We start from the raw sequence: 17,317 nt of genomic DNA, 5'->3' as shown, positions 1-17,317 counted from the left end.
CCATGTCCAGAAAGGGAATAAAAACATCATCAAAGAAGTCCATATGTGACATCAGTTAGTTCGAAGCACCGAAAATACATGTTGGTCCAAAAATAGCAAAAACGACGACTTTATTCAGCATTGTCTTCTCTTCCGCGTTTATTTTCAAACCTCAAATAAAGATTCAAACGGTCATGAATCCGCGTATTGATTCATGATTCGGATCGCCAATGTCACGTGATTTCAGCAGTTTGACAGTTTGACACGCGATCCAAATCATGAATCAATCCGCTGATTCATGACCGTTTGAATCTTTATTTGAGGTTTGAAAACAAACGCGGAAGAGAAGACAATTCTGTAAAGAGAAGACAAGAAGAGATAAAGTCGTAGTTTTTGTGATTTTTGGACCAAAATGTATTTTTGATGCTTCAAGAGATTCTAATTAACTAACTGATGTCACATATGGACTACTTTGATGATGTTTTTATTCCCTTTCTGAACATGGACAGTATAGTGTGCACACACTATAATACGCTCTCGGACTAAATCTAAAATATCTTAAACTGTGTTCCGAAGATGAACGGAGGTCTTACGGGTGTGGAACACATTGGTGAGTCATTAATGACATTGATTTCATTTTTGGGTGAACTAACCCTTTCATTGAATCATTGAATCTCTATTTAAGAAAGCCATAAAACATTTGATAAAAAGGCATTTTCATTTCACCAGTTCTCATTTCTTAGAGAGACATCCATTTTTATACTTTGACCATTTCAAACGTTTCAAGGATGCTTGTCTGGTATATAAAGTGTTTCATATAATAAATTATTTTGTTTTGTATTTTTTATTTTTATTTTTATAAATGTATATGTAACCACTATGTGTATCTTTTAATTTATAGTGAATAAATGTTGTATGATTGTTGTCTGTATGTTAGTCTAATCCTACCTGTCTAAAAAAAAAAGTAGTTATTTTGACTAATTTTACCATATTTACATGGTTTATTTTTATATAACAATGTTCATGAATATGCATGGTCCCTACCAAATAAACAAATAAAATGTTTTCTCACAAGTGATTTTCTAGTTGCTGTGTTAGTTTCATGTCTCTAACATCACTTTGTACTCTCGTTCTTCTAACAATAATATAAGTCATTCATATTTCCATTACATGTCCATTTATTTGTATTTTATGTATTTCGGTAGATGTGTGATATGCAAGATAATGTATAGTCAGTGGGTCATTATTACAAAAGAATATGATAATCAGGTATAGTTTTTACGTTTATATCTCTTACACATTACATATTACACCCTTACATATAATGAAGGGCTAACGTTTATTTACAAATTCAAAAAGGAATCTCGTTCATTTTCTATTTTACTTGACATTAAAAAAGTGTCCTGAAGTAGGATATTAAAACACGCAAATAAGACATCTGTAAAAGGGCTTCTTATGTAACTAATATGGTTTCCATCTTTAACAATGTATCCGATGTATTAAGAATAGTTCATGAGTCAAACGTGGAAAGTTTGCAGGTGATCAGATATGGTCATAATGCAGTCATCTCCTTCCCTTTCATCGTCACAGAGCTCTGCACTCCAGCTGTACTGTCACATGTTTTAAGTTTTCTCTCCTCAACATTCTTTTCTTTTTCTCTGTGTTATTTAAAACTCATTGACTGAATGTCATTATTACTTCCAGAGCGTTTCAGATGGGGGATATGGTCATCAGCATATTCTGTGTGGATAAAAGGATTAAAAGTATGAAAAGATGTTCATGGTAATGCGAATAACAAATTTATTTGACGCTCAGCCTGAATACAATGAATACCTCTGCATGGTCCCCTTTCAAAAATAACATCATCGATTGCAATATCACTCCTTACTGATGCACCTCTGGTGGCTTCAAACACAATCTAAGCAGACAAATAAACATACTATATTCATTAAAATTACATCGATTGAATGTTGACTAAATGATAAACTTTTTTTTTTTAAGTAGCTCTTAACTGACAAGTCGCCGCCAATTATTTTTGGGCTTATGCAGTTCTTGGTAAAATACATTTGTGTATGTTAAACAGTTTTGCTACTGTGTAAAATATGGGTCCATGGAGCAAAACCGGTTGTGAATAATGCAGTTTCATGTAACTAACCTGGTGTTGTTGGTCATATTGGTAGTTTACTGATGCTCTGAGCCAGGAGATGCCCTGTTCTCCGTGGCTTGTCCACAATACTTTGTCCTCATTTTCTTGTCCAGTCTGGAGGTAAACGCTTAGCTGGCCAATCCCTGATCCATACATATGGTAGTAGAACTGGAAGCACTGTGGTTCTCTAGAGCCGCGCAGAGAGCTGGAGAGCATACGCGCTTTGTGACCGGGCAGCATCACTGATGCCTCGATGTGCAAATAATGACCTAGAGAAAAGTGTGTCCCAGACACAATAAAATTAGATTAATACAGAAAATAATTTTGCTGTGTCCCTCTGTATTACATTAATAAAAATAATGTTAATAATAGATGTCTATGGGGCAAGGTACATGCTTGTAAATTAGAAGTGCACTTGAATGTACTTACAGATAATACAATATTAATGAAATAAAAGGCTACTTAAGTGTACTTAGAGAGAAAATATGTTATGTAGTCAAATTTCAAGTTTTACATTAAGCTATTACACACTCCATATGGCTCCATATGTGGTCGCGATTACCTCAGCTCTCATCACGAGAGCTCATCACCTCAATTATGACGTTAAATGTAATCTGACTCCTAATCTGAGTTAGTGCTGTGAGACTCACGCGGCAACTCGATCGTTATATTTAACACACACGTTCAGTATTTAATTGTACTTTCTGAACTCAGTCACAGTAATCCAGTAGGTGGCTTTGGGAATGGCCTCACAGGGCAGCGAAGTATTCTGGGAATTGTAGTCTTTCATCCCCATGAGACAAAAATACATTTTCTGTCTTTTCTCAGTCTAGAAAGCACCAAATTCAAAAATAATTTCACATTTCTGCTACATTAATGACCCAGTTTAAATACAGATTCATCTTCCCAGCGCTGAAGTACCCCTTTAAGAAGGCCTTTTTTAGCCCCATGGAGCCGTATGGATTACTTTTTTTGATGGATGGATGGATGGATGGATGGATGGGTGTGCTTTTTTTGGGCTTCAAAAAACAAGGTACTTTACACTCCCATTATAACGCTTGGAGGAGCTGGATATGTTTTAATATATCTCTGATTGTGTTTGGCTGAAAGAATAACGTCATATACACCTACTACGGCTTAAGCATGAGTAAATCATGGGGTAATTTTCATTTTTGGGTGAACTAACCCTTTAATGGTTCTATGAAGAACCTTTAACATCCATTGCACAAAAGGTTCTTTGGACTTTTCAGATGTTCTTCACACTAAGAAAACACTGAAAGGTTTTTTGGGGAACCCAATAAATGTTCTTGAATGGCATCACTGCGAAGAGCCCTCTTTTTTTAGAGTTTAAGTGACGAGTGTTTAAAGGGTTTTTAGGGATGGTTTGAAGCTCACCCACTCCGGTGGTGTGGTCTCCTCTTGGCCCTGTGTAGGATGTTGGTGTGGGTCCTCTGGTCAGCATCCAGTCGGCTGAGTCTCCTTCCTTAACCTGAGTGTATCCACAGAGACCAGTCTCAAAGTCACAGTGAGACGGGACTGACAGAGAAGATGCTGTAACAAAAATATCAAGGAATCAACTGTAATATTCACAATGACGATTCATGATTCACATGCAAAGTTGTTGATAAATGAAGCTTGTTTACCTAACAGCATGCAGTCCCCAAGGGTGACTTTAATGTCATCGAGGCCAACAGAACCACAACTCCAGACATTTTTGCATGTACTGATGAAAACCACCTTCATCCCCCAGATGTAGAAAACCCACATGATTAAGATTAACAATGACATGACAAACCTGAAAATAAAGACACTGTATATATACATTCAAATATATAATATTTAAAAAGTAAAACTCATGGGTCAGTGGATTTACTGTATGAATAATCCTCGGACCGTCTTATTTTTCCAGATGTTATAAAGGTTTATTTCTCTAAATCTGGATCTTACTGTAATGAAAGTCATGTGAGGCATAAACCTTGCTAACAGATGCTAGTGCACTGGGCCAAACGTGTCCAGTTAAATGGAAGTCATCTGAGATTCGGCATGTCTCTTAAATACCCTGGGAAATGACTTGGTGAGCAGCTTTTTCTTCCTGATTTGATGTATTTCCTTATGAACAGGAATAGCCAATTGCCTTTGGTATGCATTTATATACTTTTATATTGCTTGACATCATTGCAAAAGATAATTAGTGTAAAGGGCTTGGGACTGTACATCCATTGTGTAATCCATTCGAATCTTCTGTGTTCATTAAAGTCTGTTTGTATTCTGCATTGCACTTTGATCTTGGTATTATACTGAACATGTGACAGAACACCGAACCACGGGAATGGATCAAAACAAAGAAAATGGTCTTGCCTCTTGAAACTGTCTTCTCCACCTTGAACAGGAGCACCATTCCCTCGAGGGCTTTTCTAGATCTGCCGTGATCTGCACAATATTCAGACCGCTCGCTCTGCGTACTCTATTACACCCGCCTTAACGAGTGGTCCAAGGCATGCCTGCCAGTGGAAGGTCCTTGAGGAACTTTAAGGAAATTCACCTTGGACTTCTTGGTCTCCAGCTGCTCTTTAACCCTCCACCCCTCTAGCTCTAATGGACTCTTCTTTCCCTTTGGTTTACACATTGAGCTCAGCCTCACCGTCTCCCGTCTGCCAAGCCCACGTCTCCACCTTGGTCACACGTGCCTGCGGATCTTCCTGGGCCTCCCCCTCTGTCGGTCAGGTTCCTGGCTCTTTCCTCCATGGGTTCTGCTGTGGGCCTTCATCCTCACTCTTCTCTGTGAATCTCACTTGCTCCTTCCTCAGTCATCTCCTCTCTCTGTCGTCTCTTTCATGATGTTTCCCATTGCCCGCTCCTCCTGGGTCCCGTCGGGCTTCGCCTGCCCCTTGTCCTCCTCCTCTGTTGTTACATGTTACAGCACGAGGATGCACATTCCAGACGTGGGGTGTTATCTCATGTTCTGTTATTTTCTGTCAGTTTCATTTTCTAAGTTTCTGTTTGTCTAAGTTCTCGTTCCTTGTTTGCATGGCTTTTAGCTCCTTATTGAGTTTTGCACCTGTTCCTTGTTCTGTTGATTGTCATTCCGTGTGTAGTTTCCCCTCAGTTCTTTCTATTCATTAGCTGAATACGAAATTGCCACCAATACCCTCAAACAGTTTGGAACTTTGCAACTCAGTCTGGAAACCCGTACATTCATTTCTACTGCTGCTGTTACACTTTTGCGGGAACCAATCACAGACTGGCTTATCCACCTGGCACGCTATTGGTGGGTTTAACATGATGACGGATAGAGAAGCGATGGGTCATTGCCCATTGATCACGCCTCTTGTGGTCTGATTGGTTGAAGGACTATCCAATTGCATACAGAGTCATTTGAATTGATATCCCGACAAATTCAGCCATTGTTCAGTGTTGTCAACATCTACACTCTTAGAAGAAAAGGTTCCATCAGCGCTTCGTATTTGGAAACCCTAAAAGGTTCTACTCCAAAGAACTTTTTATGCTACAAAGGTTCTATAATGACAAAAAAGTATCCTTTTGGCACCTAAAAATGGTTCTATATAGAATCTTTTTTAGGGGGGTTCCAAATACATAGCACCAATAGACCCTTCTAAGAGTGTATGTTAATCTGTAGTGTTTGCATCACATGCTGTTAGTTGAAATCTCTTTGTATCTCAGTCATTCTGCATCATGCTTCTTTCCTGGGATTATACTATGCAGTGTATGCGACTGTAATACTGAAAACACGCTACATTTAAAATTATGAGCAATGACTTTAAAATGTTAGTCATCAACATATCAACGTTTACTTCTTTATAGCACAACAACTGATTATTAAAACATAATGACAATGTACTAAAACTTTTAATATCATCTTTTAATTACAAAGTGCACTTAGTATGTTCAGAAACATAATCATTAAAGTATACTCTCTTTTAGTTTACTTAAGTGGCCTTTTATTTCATTAAAAAGTTGCTACTGTACTCTATTTGAGAGTACAGACTACAGTGCCTCACCGGCATGTCATTCTCAATAAACCCGTCTCCGGCGCGATGACTCCGATCTTTCAAGTATTCATACTCTTGTGTAAACGACGTGCCATCCTAAATAAACTCGTCTCTTGGGTGATGCCCAAAAATTTTGAATATTCCAATCTAATATGATTTCTGACCTGTAAGGTTGCCAGAATAATAATCAGACACTGTTTGTTAATAGGCCAGAGGAGAACTGGCACCCCGACTGAGTCTGGTTTCTCCCAAGGTTTATTTTTCTCCATCATGCCCTGATGGAGTTTTGGTTCCTTGCCATTGTCGCCTTTGGCTTGGCTTGCTCATTTGGAGACACTAAAATTATGATCGAAGTTATTCAACTAAATATACAAATAAAACTTTGTGTAAAAATGTATATATATATTTTTTGTTTAAAAAAAAAGAAAGAAAAAATTTGCTTCTTTTTCACAAGAGACATCCATCAACCAATTTGTCATGACACAATCTTCAAAGTCTGATGTCTTGCATGTCTCATGAACAATTGCAATGTTTGGTGGAATTGGTGGAAAAGTATATATACTTTTTTAATATATAAATATATATATACCAAGTAGACAAGCAATAGCAAGAGAGAGGTGAACTAAAGACTAATCTTACCTGAGCATTCTTCTGACTTTGAATGGTTAGTTCAACTGCAATCCAAACATTTCTTATCTTCTCATTCTGGCTCCATATTTGTTCTTGTTTAGTACCATCGCTGTAATACAGATACGCTGACAGGACTTGATCTGTTCCACTAAGACCTCGCAGGGAATAGAAGAACTTCAGGCAGTATTTCTGATTCCCTGGCATGGGCGGCCCAAACAAACGGCTGATGTATCCAGACTGTAAACTGGAGCGTGAATTCGCCAACAAAAAGAATCCTGTTCAGAAAGAACAACAATTTTTATCCCTTTTCATGTTTTAACAATTTCTTTATCAGTAATGTATTTTATATAGACTATCAATCAAAAAAACTTTGACCGGTAGTGTACATTATGCGCAGCTGTACCTGCTCCTGTTGTATGGTCTCCAGCGCTGTAGGTGTTGGGCCTGACAGACACTCTCTTCCACAATGAACTACCCTTCAGTGTCTGGACATACTGACAATATCCTGACTCAAAGTCACAGTTTGCAATAGATGGATCAAACGTTGGCTCTGTGACAACACACATTTTTTAAGTGGTCTTGTAGGAATTTATATTTTTTATGGAATTGAGCTACCGTGTTCAAACATACCTGTGCCTTCATTACAGAACTCTGGAGAGAAGGAAATGTCATCAAGAGCCACGTATCCTCCATGAGGACTGTTAAACGCCACCTCAAACACCAACTGGTAAGATACACACACACACAAAAGAAAAAACTATGATAAAAGGGTATAGGTACAGCATACTTTGACATCTGGATGCAACATGTTAAGCAGAAAATTCAGGAATGCAGACAGAAATCTACCCAGCTAAAAGAAAACTTTATCAGAACTTTGTATAATGTTCTCTTAAAGTTATGAACAAACATTCTTCCAGTTACGTTAATAGAACATTCAGCGTTATCTGGTCTTTAATAATGTTCTCGAAATGTTAACAAAAAACGTAGTTTTTTCTAGTTGTTTTAAAGGTGCCCTAGAATGAGTCGAAACAATATGTTGAAGGTGTGATGAATTGAGAAATCAACTTTCCCTTGAGCTTTTGATATATAAAAGGTCAGGGTAATATAAGAATATCCTCTAAGTTTCAGAGCTGAAAACTTCCTTGTTAGTCAAAGAAAAGCTTTTATAGACACCAGGCCCAGCAAATGGTCCTGTGCTTTATACTGACGTCAGTGCGTGACCAAACACCGCCTCTACAGCACGTCTAATCCAGTAGCCCCGTCCGACTCATGGAGGGCTCGTGCTGCCTAGTCAACAACAATAAATATGCCGAGGAAGATTAAGATATTGCGCTATTCCTGGTTGTGGAAGGAATAGCGCAATATCTTAATCTTCTGTTTTCAGATCATCCGTGCGCGAGAGAGAGCTCGCGTGCATATGGTTGCCAGGTTGTAGATGTTTAGGTAAAACACCGGATACGAGTTCTTTTCACAGAAATGTTATGTTTGGGGGATTTGAAATACTGAAATCTGGCAACCACATGACCGCTCTTCATTCCCTCAAACAAAACCAAAACCAGTGATTTTAGACTCTTCTTTTTTCGTCAACGGTATTGCATGTTTATATAACGTTAGTCAAAATGTAGGCTACACAGTGACTGTGATGTACTCTGAAATACAAGCATTCAAAAACATCATACTTAAGTTCTCAAAAAAAAAAAAAAAAAAAAAAAAAAAAAAAAAAATATATATATATATATATATATATATATATATATATATATATATATATATATATATATATATATATATATATATATATATATAAATTATCAAATGGAATGTTTAAATAACTTTTAGAAATAATGTTTAATGAGAAGGTTAGCAAAATAGGACATTTTTGTTAGCTGGGTATTTTCTTCAAAACCCATCTTTTTTTCCTGTGACGTCCAACACATGCACTTTTATTTCTTAGGTTTTTGACTAAATAACAAAGTCTGATCCGTATTTGGCAGCTTATTCTGGCCAAGAACTCTTCTACAGGAAGAGACTGTTTGCCTGGTATGTAAAACAGCCAGTCAGAGTTAGTTTTATTTTGATGTGCCATGGCTGCATTTGAAATAGATTTTGGAAACACTTCACAATACGGGTGCACTAATATGCATTAAATAATGCTTAACTAATGCATAGATAATCAATTAAAGGGAAAGTTCACCCCAAAATTTTAATTAGCCCAAGATTTACTCACCCCATCCTAGGTGTATGTGACATTCTTCTTACAGACGAATACAGTCGGAGTAATATTACAAAAATGTCCTGGCACGTTATAATGGCAGTGAATGGCTGTTTCCGTTTTGAAGTCCATAAAAGTTCATCTGTCCATCATTAAAGTAATCCACACGACTCCGGAGAGTTAATAAACGCCTTCTGAAGCGAAGCGATGTGTTTGTGTGAGAAAAATATCTATATTATCTAATATTTCAATTTTTACAAACTGTGATCTCCAACTTCCACTAACTGTTGTATGCACGTTCACGAGAGAAAGCTGAATTGTGGTAATTAACACATGAAGTTACACTAGCAGTCTGCAATCACACAGGGCGGCCGTGTTAATGCTTTTGATGGAGGCTGGCTGAAGCTTCGTGCTGATGCGACCGTCATAGTGACAACAGCCTAGGGTTGCATGAACACAATTGGCTAGTGTCTGCTCTAGGGTTGCATGAACACAATTGGCTAGTGTCTGCTCTAGGTTATTTACATAGGGCGATCTGATTGGAGGCATTTGCACTTGAAAGTTGGAGAAATCTTCAACTTCTGCCGCTTGCAACAAGGGTGAAGCAACGCGACGGGACCCACAATTCAATTCGGCAACGCATGACGTCACCCATTCAAAGTAAATGAGAAGCATTAACGCCGACGCCTGTGTGAATGCAGCATTACTGCAGTGCAACACGTGGCCCAGCAGCCGAAGAACGAATGCACAGAGTAACTTCATAAAGTAATTTTCAACAAACTCAGCTGTATCTAATATAATAAAAAGAGCTGCATTACCTCATACTCATGACAGGAAAAGCGGAAGTGGCGCCCACGACTGTGGCATTATAAACGTCCCGCTGCTCGCGAGTCATGTATTGCTTTTATCTCATCAACAATCGCCTCAGCGCCCTTGCTCAGCTCCCTCAACACTCAGTCCTGCTCTGCTTTATACTACAGTAATGTTAAAGGTGGGGTAAGTCTTATTTCAAAACCGTTTTAGAAAAAGGACACAGGCTGAGTGGAATAACAAACTTGTAGCCAATCAGCAGGTAAGGGCCGTGTCTACTATTGATGGTGAGACGAGAGGGCTCAGCACGTCATTATTCAAAACACAGAATTTACACATGAGGGACATTAGACGTGAACTAGCCTAATATATGCTGCTTGACTATGCTCGTGTGTCATGTTCCCTTGTTAGTCCATTTGCGATCGTATTGTGTCTCACTTCAGCGATGATAAAGACCCGTTCATTTCCACACCGTATGGAGCATCTAAATCTCATCACTGTGTGCTTCAAGCATCAGCTCACACAATGTCTCCGACAAGGAAGATACTATACTCCTAATATATGTTTGCTTACTCTTTTCATGATCTATATAACCCTTATCCAGTCATAATTGTAATATGTCGTTAGCTGGACTGTCGTGCTCGTGTTCTATAGAGTTGTTCATGAGAACAGTTTGACCGCTATCTCTAATCTTGTCATAATTGTAATATGTCATTAGTTGGACTGTCGGCTCGTGCTACCTCTAGCGGATGGAAAAGTTACATAGTGCACCTTCAAGTCATAATTAGCAGTGCATTATGAATTAATGCATATTAGTGCACCCGTATTGTAAAGTGTTAGATTTTCCTACAATTAAAGACCAGCATGATGTGGTTTTCAGTCCTTACCTCGATAGGATATGGAGCTTTCAGGTCCACTTGTACAGGTATCCAGACCCTGTCTTCTGGACTCCAGTCCACGTGGTTGTTTTCTGGTAGATCAGCTCTCCATAGTTCCTGATATTGTCCAGCATGATCCCTGCTGAAAAGGGAGTACAGGTGGTCCCCAGTATGATTCTGCTGGTACTGGAAGCTCAAGCAGCCCGACATGGGCAGGGTGGTCATCGGAGACACCAGCTTGGCCACCTCCTGGAAGCTTTTAGTGTCAGTAGAGTCCACATACATGTACTGACCTGTGTAAATGAATAAACAGGCATGACTGACAGATTCTTGGTATGAGAAAGACCCATATTTTACCTGAGGAAGTGGCTTTTTCATGTATTTGCTCAAATCTGACTCACGCTGTCAAATTGTGTAAAATTGCACGATATGTTATGCATTGTATAACATACAACATGTTTTATGTTTGTTTTTTGTCATAAGATCATAAGAGAATTTTTGTGTGTATAATATTATACATCTTTTTTTGTATTGTGTAAAATAATACAACTGATAATAAAACATTTTTTGTAGATAATCATAGAATATGTATCAAATTAAATACAGATAAAATTGTATACATTTTTGGTATTGTTTAAGATTACTGCATGCACATATATATATATATATATATATATATATATATATATATATATATATATATATATATATATATATATATATATATATATATATACTTTATTATTACTATTATTATTATTATACAGGTATATTATTATACAAATCATGATTAGAAAAAAATCTGTATATGATTTGTACAATAATATACATATTTATAAAAAATATGTAATGTCTATAATGTTTTTATATTGTATAAATATGTTACGCTAAGTCATATTATAGACTAACCTGTTGTATCTGTCAGTGTAGCATCCTCTGATCTTCCCACACGCCAGTTCATATGTCTGTTCCACTGGTTTGTGTATCCACACAAGTGAGCTTCTTCAAAATCACATTCTTTGGGGTCACAGGACCAGGAAAAGGTGTAATTATTTAGCATGAAAATATAAATAAGTCGTTTTGAAGCCCTCTAGCTCTGCAAGCCTTTTAAGGCCAATAACATTTGGAAACAATTCTGACAAACATAAGAACTAAGCAACAGAAGTCTAGGTTCATTAAAAATATTTTATTTTGCCTCAGGAATGTGCACACAGGCTACACACAGGCTGGTCTCTAGGAATAGCCATAGTTTAGAAAGAACAGCATCTTTTCCCGTGGTTAATAGCTCTTTTTATGTGGTTGGGCCTGATTTTGGCATGCCATTATTAATGTTACAAAGAAACAAACAAAGTGAATTGTGAAAGTTTGTTGGGCTGTTCTGGGTGGATTCTCACATGCTGTTTACTGGCCCAAGTTAAAAGAGCACTAACCTATGCAATATTTGTCAGAGATCTTTATCTCAAAGATGGACACACTGCTGCCTTCTTCTTCTCCTAGTTTGCCTTCAATGACAATCTAGAAATGTGGAGTGAACTTGTCATTATTCTCATTTATTCTCATAATATTACATACATAAGCAAATCTAGAATACCCAGCTTACAAACATATGTTAAGTTATTTTTGAATGTTCTCTGAATGTTCTCTATGTTTTTTTCTTGGTTATGCGAACGTTAATTCCATTTAATCATTTTGCAATCTTTATGGGAATGAATATTCTCGGAACATTCTGAAACCAGTAGAAACGTTTAAAAATGTTAGATGAACATCCAACTAAAATATTTCAGGAAAAAAAAGTTCCATGATTGATATATAAATGTAATGTTTTGAGAATCAGTACCAGATACCTTTGAACAAACACTCTGTTAACAATACTAGAATGTTTGTTCATTGAGAGAAACTTGCCAGAACGTTCTAAGAACATTCCTTGTTAGCTGGGTATAAATAATTCTCACCTTAAATGTTTCGGTAGAGTTCTGAAGGTCAATGCTGGCAATGAGCCAGCTGTCAGACGGGCTTTGGGCCGTCCAGAGCACCTGATCGAAACTCTCTCCGTCTGTGCGCTTCTGCACCTGCAGGGAAGCGCTGCCTGTGACCTGGTAGACCATCCTGAAACAGCTCCAGTCCTGTTGGTCCACATCTGGACCCAAAAGTACTGCCTTTCCCTGCTTCTCCTGGTCAACTGTGATGAAGTGTCCTGAGTGAAGCCAAAGGAACAACATTTATGCCAAGAGTTTGTGCAAACAGCTGGGAAAGCAAAACACGTTTTTTAGCAGTCAGTCGTGACAGTCCACTTATCAACCAAAGTTCAAATATTATTTCATGGCTAAAATGCTAAAATACATCCATCAAGCGTCTCATGTCGGTGTGGGCTTCTGTTGTCTCCACATTTGTATTCAAGCCTTACATTTCTTTTTAATTTCCTCTGCTTCAATCAAAAGCAAATGATCCAGTGGGCTTGTGTAAATGTGATTCATGCCACGTATAAACACAACAATTCAATCCAATAATGTGCTATTTCACTATCTCCAGATGCCGTAAATATTGAGGCAACGGCATCCAGATGTGAGTCTCACTAAACACATTTTCTTTTTTTACTTTTATTCATTTCTTTACTTTTTTGGTCCAATGCATGAAGTTAACATTTTTTAAACTTGAAATCTATGTTTGGATTTTAACTTAATACTTCCTATTCTGCAGGGCTTCAAACAGTGCCAACCTCTATTTCGGTATAACCCATGTGAAACATTGCTCTACACAAGCCTAAAAGTGGCCTTAAAGGGTTAGTTCACCCAAAAAATACAGTTCTGCCATTATTTGCTCATTCTCAAGTAATCCCAAACTGATTTGACTGGTTCTAACCGTCTAGTACAAAAGGAGAATTTAGTTTAAAAAAACAAACAAAACAAAAAAACTGTTCCACTTTCAAAGATTTGCAAAATAGTGCATCTTAAAAATGTCTCCTTTTCTCTTCCAAAAAAAAAAAATTCAAGTTTGGAATGTCATAATGTGTAATGTACTGACTACGGACAAAGAGTAAAAAGTGAAGAGTGAAGAAAAAAATGTCTCATGTAAATATCTATATATATATATATACCGATCAGGCATTATGACCTAATGTTGTGTTGGTCCTCCTTTTGCTGCCAAAACAGCCCTTACTTGTTGAGGCATGGACTCCACTAGATCCCTGAAGCTGTGCTGTGGTATCTGGCACCAAGATGTTAGCAGCAGATCATTTAAGTCCTAAGTTGTGAGGTGGGCCCTCCATGGATGGGACTTGTTTGTTCAGCACATCCCACAGATGCTCGATTAGACTGAGATCTGGGGAATTTGGAGGCCAGGTCAACACTTCAAACTCGTTTTTGGACTCCTCAAACCATTCCTGAACCATTTTTGCTTTGTGGGAGGGCACATTATCCCTGTAGCTCCTCACTGCAGAACACGACATCCAGGATCCAGGTGCAGGGGGTGGAGATGGGTATGTTAGGGATATGTTGGAGGATTTGGATCTGGATCCAACCTTGCCCCCTGGTTCTTGTGTTGTGCAGTGATGACCATCTCCATAATCCTGCTGAAAGAGGTCACAACCATCATGGAATACCGTTTCCATGAAAGGGTTTACATGGTCTGCAACAATGCTTAGGTTGGTGGTATGTGTCAAAGTAACATCCACATGGATGGCACAGCCCAAGGTTTCCTAGCAGAACATTGCCCAAAGCATCACTGCCTCCGCCAGCTTGATTTCTTCCCGTAGTGCATCCTGGTGCCATGTGTTCTCCAAGTAAGTGACGCACATGCACACACGTGATGTGAAAGAAAACGTGATTCATCAGACCAGACCAACTTTTTCCACTGCTCATGCACTATTTTGCTAATCTTAGAAAGTGTTTTTTTCCCGCTAGTTTCTCCTTTTGTGTTGGATGAATGAAAGAAAACAATGGAAGAATTTATATATACATTTCATTATCTGTATGTGAAAAGACATGGCAAGTGCTTAGAAATGAAATGTTTAGATTCAAGATGGCTACATCTGGTTTTGAAAACGTTTTAAGCAAAAAATAAAATAAAATAATTGCTTTTGCGTTCACTCGTAAAATGTTTGCATTCTGCCAAGAAACTTTGCGTTTGATCGGAAAGAACACAAAAGTTTTGCAAGGGAACACAAAATATCATACAAATACCATTAATACATGTCATTAATAAATAATATAATCTGAACACTTGCCCTGTAAAATGTTTTTTTAAATGTTTATGACATATTACCATAACTACCTGTTTAGTTTTTTCTATGATAATGAAAATGCTAAACTGCTCAATAACATTTTATTTTCAAAATGTCTCTTCTTCTACATTATGATATCAGGACAAATGCACCACATCTTTACTCTATGCACTAAAAGTATCAAAGAGAATTTTAATTAAATTAAAAAAACATTTTCAACATATTAACAGAAATCGTATGATTACATTTAATTTTCTAATGTATTTTAAAAGATTAATAGATCTTCTAATAAAATAGCATGCCATTGACCCATAAACAAACAAACATTCAGATATCATTTACTCATGTAATGGTGAACTGGACATCAAAATGCTCTGCAATCATTCACAAGCTTCTGAAACTCACCGGACGGGTTGAGGGTCCAGCTGAGAAAGCCCGGGTCTGACATATAGTCACATATGCTCTCCTGAAAGCTACAGGAGCCTGACAAAAGCTCTCCTTTAACTGTCGCTGCAGAAAAGAGCACAAACACACACTTATGCATGTACAATGATGGACACAGACAACTTCTCTGCACTGAGTCCTCACCAATCAAGCTCAGAACGTAGAAAGAAAGCATCTTCTCTCCTATGTTTTGTCATGCGAAGATGATGGCAAGACCTGTTTCAGCACAAGAAAACTAGAGAGATCTAGACTTCACTCTATCATCCTGTCCGTCTTTCAAGCTGGCAGCGTATAACCGAAGCTCAGATGTGATCCTTCTGTCTGGCTGCAGGATAAGAAAAAGAAAAGGGGGTGGAGGAAGAGGGTTTCAGTAATGTTGACCAGATTCAGAGGTTCTCTTCCCTTACCTTAGAGCTGCTGACTGCTTCACGTCGGAAACACTTGCATATCATATCACATGGATATTTAGATCAGATCATATGGGGCAGATCTTTGTTTTCTTTCTTTAATTCCCCTCTGGTACTGTGCCATCTGGAGCAATAAAATATCTCTCTTCTCATGTTATGACTAAAACTGTGTTCTAGTCATGAAACATTTGTTGATGATATGAGCACATCTGCATTGTATTTAAAGTCACCATGAAATCATTTTTTAATGAAATATTGCAGTATTTGTTATAAAGGGTTTATCCGTACAGTATTTTTTTTATTCATGTGTCTCATAATCTTTAATCATAATGCCTTCCCTTCTCTTCTTTGATGATGTACTGCAAGAGTGGGGCAACCTATCAATCACAGGAAAACCACAGTCATCCACTCAATACCACATGACCAAAATCAAGTCTCACCCTACATTTGTTCTTGTTCCAGAAGTCATTTCATTCTAATATATGTCACAATAGGGAAGAAAGGACTCACGACTTCCGCAACTTCTGTTCTGTGTTCTTATGAGACAAAGATATTCTGTCTGCTTGACATCAAATGAAAAAGCCAATTATATTAAAGCTGCGAGCAGCGATGACGGGCCCAAGCCGGGGGCACCGCCACCCCGGTGGCATCAGCTTAACTGTGCACAGCAGGCAATAGGCATTTAATATGGGAAAAAATAAATAAAGGGACTATGTCAAAGTCATTTGAATTCACCTCATTAACTGCAGCAACTGGTGCTGCTATAACCAGGGACCACAACAGTCACATCTCTGAGATCAATTACATTTTATTCATTAATTTTATGTCAGATGATGTCAAATGTCAATTTCAAAATGAGTGCAGAATACTTTCCAAATGCTGATGTTGTATTATCCTTACACTTCTCTTTATGTGTTTTTGACCTACCGTAGCTTGTGATTGTTCACCAATTTTATGCAGCAAAAAGCATGCTTGTTTTTATTTCAATATGTTTTGGCATTCAATATTTTTTTTAAATAAAAAATAATAAAGAATAAAGCCAAATCACAGAAACCGCAAAAATTATTTTAATATCAGTGTCAGGTAAGAGGAATATGCCTGCATACATTTTATGGAAGTGTATTATAAACAGCCACTTTTAAATGTTTAAATGTAATTAAATTTAAAATAACGATATCAAAGTCATCTGAATATGCCATTTTTACTGGTCAAAGTCGACCTCTCTAAAACATGCAGCATGTTTTTATACCGCTGAGAATGTGCACGACAGGCAATATGCATTTAAACAGGAGAATATTTGAAAATTGCTCTAATATGCCACATGTATCACAGCAGCTGGTACCCCTATGACCACAAGCCACACCTATTATGAAATTTAAATATAGATTTTTTTTTTATGTATTAGGATATAATGGGTCACTTTCAATTATGTGCAAATTTATATTTTGCAGCTCAAAATGTTGTAAGTTCAAAAGGCCAGTATTTAATTAAAGATATAGTATATTTTTTGTTTTTTTTAAACTTATTTTTCACACTAAAGTGATAGTTATTTGTGATATGAAGGTTTAAATTATGACAATCA

At 37.5% G+C, this 17,317-nt stretch overlaps 1 protein-coding gene across 1 annotated transcript; it reads right to left on the bottom strand.

Moving 5' to 3' along the window:
* Positions 1-1,194: 1,194 nt before the first annotated feature.
* mamdc2b (MAM domain containing 2b) lies at positions 1,195-15,610 on the bottom strand. The gene is made up of 14 exons (XM_067433394.1): positions 15,473-15,610; positions 15,290-15,394; positions 12,618-12,859; positions 12,096-12,180; positions 11,575-11,682; positions 10,675-10,958; positions 7,396-7,489; positions 7,169-7,315; positions 6,775-7,040; positions 3,769-3,862; positions 3,521-3,676; positions 2,135-2,394; positions 1,813-1,897; positions 1,195-1,719 (listed from the first exon to the last, which is right to left on the bottom strand). Exons 1-14 carry the CDS (start codon positions 15,501-15,503, stop codon positions 1,643-1,645), a joined length of 2,034 nt encoding a protein of 677 aa, XP_067289495.1. The 5' UTR covers positions 15,504-15,610; the 3' UTR covers positions 1,195-1,642.
* Between the last annotated feature and the right edge of the window lie 1,707 nt (positions 15,611-17,317).

The sequence above is a fragment of the Pseudorasbora parva genome, chromosome 23 (genome assembly GCF_024679245.1).
Source record: "Pseudorasbora parva isolate DD20220531a chromosome 23, ASM2467924v1, whole genome shotgun sequence".
NCBI lineage: Eukaryota > Metazoa > Chordata > Actinopteri > Cypriniformes > Gobionidae > Pseudorasbora > Pseudorasbora parva.
This window is presented reverse-complemented; position numbering and strand designations above follow the sequence as displayed.

Excerpts from the sequence above, each read along its gene's own strand:
- mamdc2b (XM_067433394.1), bottom strand. The coding sequence starts at position 15,503 with ATGCTTTCTTTCTACGTTCTGAGCTTGATTG. Across the intron at positions 3,677-3,768 it reads TGGGGACTGCATGCTGTTAG|CATCTTCTCTGTCAGTCCCG; the intron begins GTAAACAAGCTT and ends TTTTTGTTACAG. Across the intron at positions 1,720-1,812 it reads TGAAAGGGGACCATGCAGAG|AATATGCTGATGACCATATC; the intron begins GTATTCATTGTA and ends TTATCCACACAG.